The 12,901-nt window shown below is 37.7% G+C and overlaps 2 protein-coding genes across 6 annotated transcripts in view; one reads left to right on the forward strand and one right to left on the reverse strand.

Moving 5' to 3' along the window:
- The window catches only part of LOC149609965 (galactosylceramide sulfotransferase-like), a 47,702-nt gene that overhangs the window by 9,230 nt on the left and 25,571 nt on the right, over positions 1-12,901 (reverse strand). For 2 of the 5 annotated variants that reach the window (XM_089860055.1, XM_089860051.1), the window contains exon 1: positions 6,152-6,292. The exons of 1 other annotated variant lie outside the window; for it this stretch is intronic. The gene's annotated coding sequence lies outside the window, so the exon portion shown is untranslated. Of the gene's footprint in view, positions 1-6,009; positions 6,083-6,151; positions 6,293-12,901 lie in introns of those variants that run through there. 2 more of the 5 variants (XM_089860052.1, XM_089860056.1) reach the window with 2 other exon arrangements.
- On the forward strand, positions 4,593-7,231 carry LOC149609966 (uncharacterized). The gene is made up of 2 exons (XM_089860057.1): positions 4,593-5,307; positions 6,016-7,231. The coding sequence occupies exons 1-2, from the start codon at positions 5,158-5,160 to the stop codon at positions 6,994-6,996; spliced, it is 1,131 nt and encodes a 376-aa protein (XP_089716183.1). The 5' UTR covers positions 4,593-5,157; the 3' UTR covers positions 6,997-7,231.

The following is a 12,901-nucleotide window of genomic DNA, read 5'->3' on the forward strand; positions in this document are numbered from 1 at the left end:
CTTTGACTTGAAAAATAAATTGTGACCCGAATGCTAATATTTTTTGGCAACTGACTTAGAATTAACCCATGGTCGAAGAATAACTAGGTCTCGGCAAGAACCCATATAAGAACTGAGAACGTTTTTATACCATGAGTTGGAGCTGATACTTTTGCACTTTGTCGTCACGCACATAGCGTCGATCCATGGTGAATAGTGGCGCAAAAACCTAATTTCACCACACTACAGTACAGGAAGTGTCATACTTATGGAACGTATCTTATGAACTTTTGATATTACGAAAGAAATATATATTTGGTAGTGAAATAATCCATTACATTTAAAAAGGTGAGCGCATTACCGAAAGGTTATATTCGGTTTGTTTTTAAAATGGACTCGATTTAGACATTCTAAAATATGGTAAATTATGACTGACCTAATAGTCCAGTTTCGAAATCATTCTCGAATTTACAATATATTTCCGTTTGTTATTCTCTCTATCGAGACATTTTTTCGTTCAAAATATAAACATATCCTCGCGATGTTTTGTAAAATAATCGATATTCCATCTTTGATATATTAATGGATTCGCGTGTACGGAAAACGTTAAAAAGTATATATTTCTTTCTAGGGAGTTTTCTTGACAATTTTTTTTCTTGGTTCGATGAAAAGTTGCTTTAATCAAAAGCTAGTCTATCAATAACCGAATGGCCTCGGCTCTCCTTAGAATCTCGCAACCATTTCTCTCAATTCTCACTCAATTTTCTTCTAAGATTTCCTTTCTTACTCGACGTTTCTTTCATTTCAAATACCCCGCTATATTTCTACGCTTAATATTATCATAAACCTGTAATGTATAAGTATGGTTCTGTCATAGAGGATTGCGGTACTACCGGCATTGTCCACGCGGGTTAAAACAAGGGCAGGCTGCTCCACGAAACAGACTATAGGCATGTCTTACTGTGGTTCCCTTGGTCGAATCAAGTTTCTGCGGGCTATCTTGGATTAAATTACCGACCAATTCACCACTATAAGCCTTGTGTATGTAACTAAGAGACACGTGGGTAAAACTCAGTCTTCCATCTCCCTTTTGGCACCTGCGCTTTAGGCGTTTTGGGTCCGGCGAGTGCGCAGAGACGGATATGGGTCAACCTCCTTGTACATCTCGATACTGAGAGTTACCAGCCCCCTTTTTTACATCGTTACACCCCGTTACAATATACCTTTTTAAAATGGACGCGTTCTCTTAGCAAATATATTTTCGACCCATACTTATGGAGCGTATGATTTGCTTATGATATTACCTGGGGAAACTGTATAGTTGAAATATAGGCATCGCTCCATAAGAATTACAGAAACATCCAATAAACTTTCCGCATCGATTTATAGTTTTCTGCAACAATTGTGTAATAAACACGAAAAAGCTGTGCCTTGTTTTGCAAAGGAAATGACTCACACATATAGTAATGGAAAATTAGTTGCATGAACGATAAGGGTTTACTGTAGAAGCTGAGGGGATAGAAAGCTTCCACAGTTGGACTAGTTTTTGTTTCCAGGCCGGTAAAAGTGACGCTCAAAAAATTGCATGGGTATAATGTGCTTTGGCATTAGTAATAAACGCACGTATTTTTCATCAGAATGCCTTGAAATTCGGTAGGCCTAAACTTCTTTGTTTACTTGAGTAAATAATTTTTTTTTCCCCAGCGAGGAGCTTTGTCAGGAAAATGAAAAACAAATATAGAAATAAAGGAAAGATTAAGGGTTGTTTAAAAGAAAAGGAAACTAACGTAGGGATAAAGTGAAGACTCCAGTGAAGATTTTGTAAACAAGAAAGGTAAAAGTAAAGGGGATCGAAATAAGATATTCCTTGAACGCCAGAATCAATCGTCATATTTTTTGGTGAATAATTTTGAAGTAAATATCATATTTTCAAATATGAAGAAAAAGCTTTGCTCGGAAAATTAATAAAAAAAATATTGAATAATTAAAGGCAAAGTTAAAGGGATAATCCGAGATGGATATTTTCTTTTTTAATACAAGGGGTGTATAAAATAATGAATATATCAATTGGAACCATGTTTCTATCTACCATGTTTGAATAAAGGCTTTCTATGCGCAGGCCGCATTAGGATTTATAGTCTGAGATCTTCAAATAATGGATATTCAAATTTTCAAACAATGATTCATTCAAAATAATTTTTGCGACAACCGAAAGGTTTATTTGTATAAATGAGATTTAACTTATACCGTTATAATGTCAATTTCTAGTTTCAATAATTGAAGACCCAAAGTTACGCGAAGGGAAACCTAACGCATAAAATATCCATTACGGAAAAACAAACTCCTCGCTAATCATACTATATCGCGAAGGGTTTTTTATTTCTCTTTATTGGTAGATGGTTCGGACCATACGGAATAAACGAATATCGACAAACGGAAGACGATTCGGAATTTCATCGCAACTCGTCTCCAACCTTGGGCCCCTACCTTAGTAATTTTACTAAGAAACGTCCATGGCGAACCGACATTAGGTTATACGCGCTATCTTTACCAGTTTATTGTATTTACAAATAACATAAAAGAGTAAATGGGATCCAAGGTTAACTCAATACATTTATAACAGATCCTCCTTTCGGTCGTATTGCTTATATTTTCTCGGTCAAATAAAAATCCTCTAACATTGGAGTCGATAATAGGTCATTTTTTAATATTTAGAATATACGATAGTACGATTATTCAGGATAAAAGTAAAGTGGGAAAAAACTTGATAGCCCAAAACGATCGAATAAAAAATTGATACCCGAATTAAATGGGTCAAAATCTATTTTCCATATTTAACTGTTTGATAAGGTACTACAATAACCGAATATTACTATGCGTGAGATTGAGCTTTTTAGTAGAAGTTGGTGGCAAATTGTATATTTTCATATAATACCACGTCTGAAAGCGTTTTCGAAAATTCTATCAGAGAGAATTTGTGATCTAGGAGTAGAGAATTTTTCTCGCTTATTTTAGGGTGAAGGTTTTTTCTAAACAAATAATTAGTTTCGCATTTTTGAAATCGTTTCGATGTTCAAATAAAAAAATAATTGGTTTAATTTCGACATTTTTAGGTGTTTAAAACTAACAAAACTTTGCGCTAGTCAAACAGCTACATGCCCTTTTTAAGAGAAATATGTCTAGTTCGTACGACAAATACACATATTAAAAATCTGGACTAAGGCCAAATGGATTATGTGTCATTGTGACAAAATCGTTTATATACGTACAAATTGGTACGTGAGAGAAGTAACGAGCGCTACAGTGGCTTCTCAAATAGAAAACCGAAAGATAGACCTAAAAAACATACACCCGTCCAAGGTTTAATATGCTAGTATCGTTTAAGTGGCGCAAGACCCTTTACCAACTGAGCGGAGAAAATCATAGGGTATGAAAGCGCCTGACGCTCAAAAAAGCCCGCCAAAAACCTTTCATATTTAATGAAATCAATTATAGCAAATCCTTTTAAGCAAAATTGGAAACCCCAAAAATAGGTATCGCAGTCTTATTTGCGATAAAGGTAAATTAAAACCAAGGATAAACTATTATTAAGTGTTCAAAAAGTTAGCTAAGTTATTTTGCACATGAGCTGTTGCCATTATCCTAAAGAAATGTATACTGGAAACAGAGAAATTAGTACTGGAGTAGAAGTCATGCTGAAAACTTCCTAGACTCCCTCTCTCCACAGTAACACTCGCCCAATGAACCAGACCAGACGAGGGCAGAGTCTATCTTTAATTGTCCAAGGAATTAACCTTTCCTTGACCTTGAACATATGGTAACTTGATTAAACGAGTCAATGAAAAAGTAATATTTGTATCGATTTTTTCGCGTTCTAACTTCAAGGCCTGGGCTTTCCGATAAATGATACACGTTCAATACCTTTTACGTCGTGTATAATAGATATTTGGTAAGAGCCTTTGCATAAAAGCAGTTTTGGTTTCTGTACGAGATACGTAACGGTCTAGTAGTCCCCTCTCCTCTATTTTGGGTCCATTTGGGTGTGGTTTTCGGTGCGGTGGCGATCGAAAAATGGCTTGACCGTGATGAACTATAAAGTCAAAATAGCCCCTAATCCCAAATATGTAATTTGGAAAGCCATAAATTTTTGTTGTTTTATACTAGGCTAAGCCTATTAAACTGCTAGTCAATATATAATATTCCAGAAACATTAAACCTAGAAACTATTGCGTAAAACTTCATGAACATAAAAAAGTACTTTGAAAAATTATTTTTAAGATTTCAAGTTGGTTTTAAAGGGATAATGTAGCATTGTTCATTTGAGAAAATGGTTCATTATATACTTGCATAGAAACCAACGCACAGGGGCGGGAAAGCCATCGGAGGCCATTTACCTCGCGCCACGAGGCAACAGCAGATGAAACTAGCGTGGGAGAGGCTGGAAACTCGCACTGCCTCTCGCGGTGCTTCTTGGCGCCAGAAAAATAGCCTACGATGGCGGTCGAGCCCATGTGGTGTTTGCTTCACTTATGCCATTAATGGAATGGTCTATAACATTCCACACCCTTAAAACACCTGGACACCACCGGCTACTATATAAAGCCCTTTTCCCCTTTCTTTGGCGGACGTCATAGATAATGGAATTTCACGGTCATTTTCTTCAGTCCGTATTTTTGGGGTTGGCCGTGGGTTCAAGGTGGGAGGGCATTCAAAAATTTTCGCGAAAATCGAACAGCGCTGCCAGAACATAAAAAACTACGCTCCCCCACCCCTTAGCTAAGTAAAATGTTTATTGTTAGTACCCCTTTAGGTTAATATAATTTTTAACAAGGAGGGCAGTGCTACCCATGAGACCTTCATACAAAAAAGACTAAAAGCAAATAGGCCTAAAGTTTCAGACAAACAACCGGTTTTCGAAAGCTGACTGACGTCATAGGAAACAGTCGCATCCTATATTCGGTAGTGTCTTCTGTGCTGTGCACCACTGGGACTTACAAGCGGCCAGTTTTTCAAAGATTTTCACGGTGAAATGTTTGAATTGTTTCTCCCAAACTGAGAAATAGTAACATCACGTTTAGAGAAGGATATTTTAGTGCAGCGTTTTTAAAACCTCAGTTTTTTAGTTTAAATTCAATTTGAGATTGCTTCAGTATTCAAGTAATTGTTTCCATTTCGGACATGTCTGGTGAAGAAGTTAAAACTAGAGCCAAATTTTCCCCCAATCAACTGGATACTCTCGAATCGTATTTCGCCCGGTACGAATTTATCGATGACAAGGTGACGCGTCATCTAGCGGAGGAATTAAGCGTTTCAAGACGACAAATTAGGGTTTGTTATTTTCTTTAAATTTTTTCATTAAATGATTATGCAATAGCAAATTTTTGTTAAATTAAATTCATGGCATGCTAAAGTAATAATTATTAGTTTATGGACTCTTGTTTATCGATCCATTCTGCGATATAAACCTAACCCGTGCCTCGAGTTTACTTTTGTGGAAACATCAGTAATGGCCGACCTCTCTATTAAGTTACTGTGGAAAAATTACTAATAATGGCCGATCCCTCGATTTAGTTACTGTGGAAAATTACCACTAATGGCCGATCCCTCGATTTAGTTATTGTGGAAAATTATCACTAAATTTAAATATATTGCCAAATATAATAAAAACTTTGACAAATGTCGACCTCATGATTTAGCCCCCCCCCCCTCCCGAACAAAACCAAATTAGACTAATTTCCGACACTCGGAACTGTTTTAAGAAAAATTGCACAGAGGGCACTTCCGTCGACTTCAGTTTCGTATCACCGGAAATTAGGCCTAAAAGGGGAAGAGACGTATCGAAATGACGGAGTTTGAGTAGTACTCTGCTAATACACTTTCATTCATTGCCTGCAGCACTAAGAATTCGGAAAACACCAAGAAATGGGACAGTATTCTCAATTCCAACCATGAAGGGTTTTCTTTGCAACTGAAATTAATAAACTAGGGTCCTGCATTTCCGGTTTCTCCGACCTTTTACTTTAACTTTACTTTCAGAATTGGTTCCAAAACAAAAGAGCCGCCATCCGCAGACGAAAGTTTAAAGAATCGGGAGCTACCTACCCTTTGGTTAAAAAGGGTTTTTACAACTGGGTACCTTTCCGCGAAAGTGAGCGAAACAAATCAAGCCTACCTCAACCATCCACGAGCTGTATGACCGGAAGTCAAGATCCGTCCCCACAAAAGCAAGATGGAGGAGTTTCACCAACTCATAGCCTGACCGGAACCTCTCCATCTTCATCCTTCTACGCCAGTCCAGATACATCATGTTGTTCTTCATACAACAGTAGTCCGGCCACGTCACCTAGCCATTCCTTCGCCGAGTATGGTGGTGCTTCAGCTTCATCTAGTGGAGATGGTTCCCAATGGTCAATCGAATCATACATTCCTAACAGCGCCATTTCTGGACCCTTCCTCTCCCCTCGTTCTTGTTACGGTGGTCCCAGGGTGTCCTCACCATCCAAAGCATCGACCAAGTCTCCAATGCCTCAACAGCCATCTCTGACCAGTTGGAGACTACCCTTATCAGAATTAAGTATCAACTCTCAATCGGATTCTAGTCCCGACGTATCTCCGGAAACGGAATATCCAACAACAACAACCTCCTTTCAAATGTACGTCACGCCTCCAGATCATCAAGGGCCGACCGATAACGGTTTAACGGATATCGATTGGGCATTGGACGATATCGGCCAACAAAACCAGATGGCGGAGGCGGGTGACAACTCAAAAAATCTACTCAGTACCAGAAGTAATCAATCGTTTCAGACCTTTATGACCTCAGAGATGGCGGTTGCTCAACAAGAAACAAAGGCCTACTTAGACTTGGATACCAATTGTACCAATTTTCCCGTACCTTCCGCGGAACTTCAAGTAGATGACGCTCAAATTTCTTCGATTATTTCGGATCTTGAAGCCGATTACGAATCAGACACCTTTAGGTTAGATGGTATCCTGAAATTTTTAAAAGACGATTAGTTTGTTTCAATTTAAAATCGGCCTCTTAAGTACTTCGTTTAACTTACTATACACTAAGATTATATTTTATTTTAGAACTAAATGTTAAACAAAAAACAGTTCCTAAACTCTTAGGTACTTAAAATTTATATGTTCATTAACTTTGTGTAAAGTTTAAATTGTTAACTTATTAATCGTGTAATTTTACTGTTTTCAATGAATAAAAATTATACATTTTGTCTTAATAACCCTTCTGAAATTATCGCGATTAAAATATTTTGGGAGGTTAATAGAGTTAAGATTTTTAAGAAAAGGCTTAAACCCAAAACTCATTACGAAAATCAATTAAGGCCAGGACGAAGACTAAAATTTCCATCTCTGGTTGTAAAATCTTAGCTTAGGAAATCATATCTCCGAGACAGATAAGCTACGTCTGAAATTTGAGGATTAAACTTAGTCCATTTCCGAGGGCAAAGCCGAAAGAGTTATAGGGAGGGGAGTGCGAAAAGCCGGCTTTGAGGTTGAGCCAGTGAGCCAACTGTAGACAGAGCTGGTTAAAGGGATAGTATTAGGCTTGTATAAAAAGTTTTGAATGACATAAAATAACGTTATTGTATTGGGGATTCATTTGGGAAATCAGAAACGTTCCGCTGATAAAAAAGCTAAAATTTCCTTACAAATTAACCTATTGTATATGTTATTAAAATGATTTCAGTCTCCTTTTAATGATTTTAGTGGTGATTTGACGAGAGTTTTGGAGATTTAAATGATTTCGTAATACCAGACGACAGCGATTTGAACAATTTGTAATGGGTTTGGGATTAATGTGGATTATGTGGTTTGAAACTCGAGGATTATGAGAGTTGCATTAGCGACTACTCCCTAGAATCACCCTCAACCTTTTCATTAATCCATGTCGCTATAGCACATCCATTGGGCATCAAACAGTATTAATTGTGTTTCTAATCCATCCTGATCCACAAGTCCCTCGAACAAATGAAAATTTAACAAGAATATTGTATCCGATACTATATCTCTTTTAGTAGTCAAGTAAACCTAACGAATATCATTGAACAGAAAGGGTCCAGGCCTAAACTTAAGAGTGGATGGATAAACTTAGACCATGCGGTCCTTAACTTCGTCTCAATTACTTCTATTTTCCCGGAAGTCGCTTTGTAGTTTCAACAAAACGGCGGCGGAAAGGAATTGTTAGAAACTAGCGGTTTCTAACTTCCTTCAGATATTTCTTATCTCGTTTCTCTTCAAAGACAGTGGGGGCTTATTACTCGGCTGATGGAAACCCTTTTCACAAGGAACCATGCAGCGTCTGGGGAATTAAGGCCGTCTTAGTCCTATATCGTGGGAAATCCCTAGATTCTTCAGGGAACTACCATTGTTCTAAAAGTCTTAAACTTGTCAGCTACTCACCATGAGAAGAGAAAAAAGGTTCGTTAGGTATTTACCACCGGCATGAAATTTTTAAATTATTCGTTAATTCCAGAAAAAATTAGGAATGTGACACTTTTAAGCCCGGGTTTTTAACGAGTTTTTTTCTCAAATTTATGGAGAAGTATCTCTAGTTTAAAAATATTTCGTTGATCATTTAATTTTAGAGCCTATTATCTGAATTTAGGTCTGTTGAACTCCATGATTCAATTCTTATGGTGTTCTCTAGAGCAATCTGAGAGCATGGCTCAAAAGCGTAATTAATGCTGTATTTAATACTTTTTGAATACCGTAAATTATTATTTTTCGCTTAATATTATTTCAATTACTAAAACCATCATGATTGATCTAATCAAGTTTTGTATAAAGAAGACATCTAAGCTTTACCCATCCATTAAGTAATCGAATTTCTAATGAAAATCTGTGTAAAAAGGTGTTAGGCCTAGTCCTCTCTGGAAAACGAAACGATGTCGCGTTAATTAAGAGAATTTTTGACGCTGACCCTTTCCTAGCTTTGGACCATGGTCGCGTTCCTATACTCCGCTCACTTCATTTAGGGTCCTGTCACTAGTCATTTATATCTATCCCATCATTTTCTAGGTGATGTTCTTTCGTCCCTTCCCGTAACGTTTCCCCATCGCCCGCGTTTTCACGCAGTTGGAGGGAACCCTACATCGTGTGCTAGTCTCGAAATCCCCACGGTGACTCCATATAATGAATTAAAGGGTTTAGCGGTCCCGAAAGCCAGCCAGCGCAGCTCTCTGCCGAAGAGATAATGAAATCTAGCATCTTGGCCCGGAGAGAGAGAGAGGGTCCTCTGCTCTCTCATTTTGAATATAAATATCTCCCTAGAGGAACAGTGGCCAGTGTTAAGCCTTCAAACCCTGGGCCTAGCTCGCTCCCAAATGAGGAAGGGGTCCAGTAGCGCCCCTACCTCGGATTAGTAGCCAAAACTTACAAGTGTTTTAATTTAAAAGTAAAATTAGCTAAAAATTGGGAAAAACCCCATTTATTTACCGATGGACGCACCTGCTTCCTCGTATCTTGTTGCTAAATAAACGTATATTTTAAATGTTTAAGCATAGAGATACGTATCTTTGGTAGTAAAAAGTAGGAACTCATTTGATTAGAATTTTCTAGGCGTTCCATCATTAAAAGGGAAAATTTCTCGTGTTTCGCAAATGGGAAACTCCGTTCGATATTCATTAAAAATCAGTTTCAAGTAATCTAATCCAACTTCGGACCCGAAATTCTTTTGGGAAATTCATATTTATACATATATTTCAAAACTAGATTCTGTAATACACTAAAATTGAGCGAGTTACTTTTTGTTTGCATAAATTTACAATCTTTAAAGGTTATCTCATAAAGTATTCAACTAGATGAAATAAGCCGAAAACAATCTCAGAATCTAATTAATAAAAAAAACTACCCTCATTGCTAATTAGTTTTATCAGAGGCGTTGAAGCTTACCCACTGGCAGCTATACATCAGAGAGAACAAAAATTAACTTGCGCGGAAAAAAATCACCACAGGAATGCCATATAGCCAGAAGCGAGTTATTTTGTATACAAAGGCTGCTGGAAGAGCAAAAGAAAAATATTTTCTTTTTTGCCATATCGTATGATGGATATCTACGATGAGGCTATTAGTTTCACCTGGCTTGTAGTAGTAGTTGTGGTAGTACTATTACCAAATATTTCGCTCGTCTTTGAGGGAGAGTTTAAGAGAGAGAATTGTGGTTAGGTGATATTTATCAGTTCGTTAACACTTGAGGCAGTGTTTGTTACGATCTCGGTAGTTACGTGCATTTTGCCGCAAATCGAGGGGAATTTTAAAAGTAAAAGCAAGAATGTTCTGATGTTATTTATAGAATGTGGCTACTATTAAGGTCCAGCCCTTGGGTCATCTTGTTTTTGTTCTTCTCTTCTTTTAATACAAGATGGATCGAGTTCACGCTAGTAACCCGAGGAATTAAGAAGGCCTGAACACCTGCGTCGTTCCCACACCATTATTATGACGCCTTGAAAAACCACTTCCTCTTAGCTCTGACCTCTACCAGATTCGCGTATAGGACCAAACCAAGCCTAAGTTAATTTATTTTCACCCTCAGGAATAAATCAAGAATACTGGCATGCTTTGTTCTAAAGTTTGAGCTACGATGCAACTTTTAGTATTTGAACTAAAAAATAAAATAATTTTCCAGATGCAATGGCATTGGAAATATTGGATATGACTTAATAATGCACCTCGTAATACAAATCCAACTATTATGTCTCACTCGCTTCGTATCATTGAGCAATTTTCCTCAATACCCTTGATCTTTGGCGCCAATGGAAGACACGAAGTTTTAATGGGAGCCTCACTCTGCGCGCGCGGAAAGAGGCGGAAGTGCAAGAACAACGAAAGAATAATGCAATAATATAAACGCCATCGCGAATAAGCCGCTCTATCAGGGGCAAGGACCGTGCAAGGCGGAAAAGCAGAAACAGAAGGACTATGTGCGGACCCCTAGGAGAAGCGATAGTATAGCGCCGTGGTAATAGAAGCAATTGTATCGATTGCTTTTTTCCGTTGCAAACACAAAAGGCCGACCCCTCATCACCACCCAAGAAAGAAAGATAGGAAAAACAGTATAAGAAAAAGAAAGTTTTCATTCTTTCATAGTACTCAAGCTGAGGGGTAAAACACTCGGGTACTCTAGGATAAAATCCAAATTGAATCAAGATTGTTCCTCCTGCATGGTTTGATAGCTATATCACCCGAGAGAATTATTGTAAGATGAATGGATGATCTTAATTGCTTCGTATCTATGTCTACGATCAAAACCATGCACTAGCGTAGGAGCTCACGCACACCTTTGCTCCAGGGATACCACAGACGAAGGTTTGGCACTCTTATTCTTCTTTGGGTTACACCAGGTAAGCATAGAAGCGACATGATGAATTCTTGTGGTGGATGTGGGAGGAGATTGTACCATATTCTTTTTCTGACGTCACCATAACCCACGAGCTTACTGGAGTACACGCCCTTATATCGAAGTTTTACCCATGATACTCAGTTTAGGAGCTATATTTCCCATGCCGCTTCTATTTTTTTCCCTGGCAACACAGAGTGAAAACCCAACGTGGTAGGATGTTTCATACGCATTCGTTGAATCTCTCTCAAAACTCCCCTCACTAAACATGGTAGTTTTCCCTAAGCAGTTGTCAACGTAGTTTATGGAGTAGTGCCAGGGCTAGAAACCACGTCTGTATGTATGTTTGAATTGAAGAGAAGACGCATTCTGAATAGCTTCTTGAGGTTTCACTATAAATAAGGAAAAGCGTTGTACCTCTCGACCTTTCTCAGTCAATGCTACTCATGCCGCCACCAGAACAGAGTATAAAAGCTGCCAAAATGGAACGAGCTTTCGAATGCTATACGACATACACACACACACACAGAGGAGACTGCGACTTCCGTTTGGTCACTTCCGTTTCGAGATTACTCCTTCCAGGAATGAAAACAGGTTCGAGTGTGAGAAGGGGGATATAACGCTATAGGCACCCAGCAGATGTATTATTCTTATTCCTATAAGAGGTCCTGGAGGCGGCGAAGAAAGTCTTTTTTTCCTGTCTTGCAGAAGAAGTGTGTGTGTATATATAGGCCTATAGAGAGAGAAAAGCTGACTCGCTATATATTTTTCTGCACTCGATTCAAACTCTATTTCCATATACACACACCGGTAATACTTTACGGGGAAAATAGAGGTGGTGGAAATTTCATTCATTTGATTAAGTTAAACTATACTTAAACTTTGATCGATGATTAAAACGCGTATCAAGTAATTTGGTGTGAGGATAACCCTTTAAATAATTTCTCAAATAGACATATCCTCCTAGATTCGAATGGTTTTCACTTTCTTAAGTAAGTTAACCATGGATTGTATTTACTTAATAAGAAATATTAAAATATAATGGGACATTCACTTGTACCTACATGTATGTTTTAGAATTTACATGAAACAATATTGAATATTTGTAGATCGGACATTGTGACAAGCATCATTAAAATCACTCGCACTATAGACCCTTTGGCCATGAGGCAATTTTAGAGAAATTAACGAGCTTTTAATCGAAAATAAATTGACGCGAGGGCGTAATATTATAAATTTCGACGCATCAGCAACGATACGTTGGTGAGGCAAATCAATCTTGATATAATCTCCGCTTATTACCCAAATTTAGACAAAATTTCTTTTAATCGCTGGATGAAATTTACCCCCTAATACTTTTTACGTACAAAATGGGAGGAATCTTGTTTCGAAACACGTACGCGAACCAAATGAGGGATGCAAAAAAAAACTAAATCATCCGTGGTTGTGATCGCAATTACTTCAGGATACTTAAATGGATACCAAATTTCACGCTAGTGTTTTTATTTTTGATAATAATAAAATACCAGTTTCAGTAAAATTTTAATCCTCTGGGTTTTTATA

Source organism: Phalangium opilio, unplaced genomic scaffold (assembly GCF_054372755.1).
Source record: "Phalangium opilio isolate 3A_F unplaced genomic scaffold, DU_Popi_V2 ptg000344l_1, whole genome shotgun sequence".
NCBI classification, from domain to species: Eukaryota; Metazoa; Arthropoda; class Arachnida; order Opiliones; family Phalangiidae; genus Phalangium; species Phalangium opilio.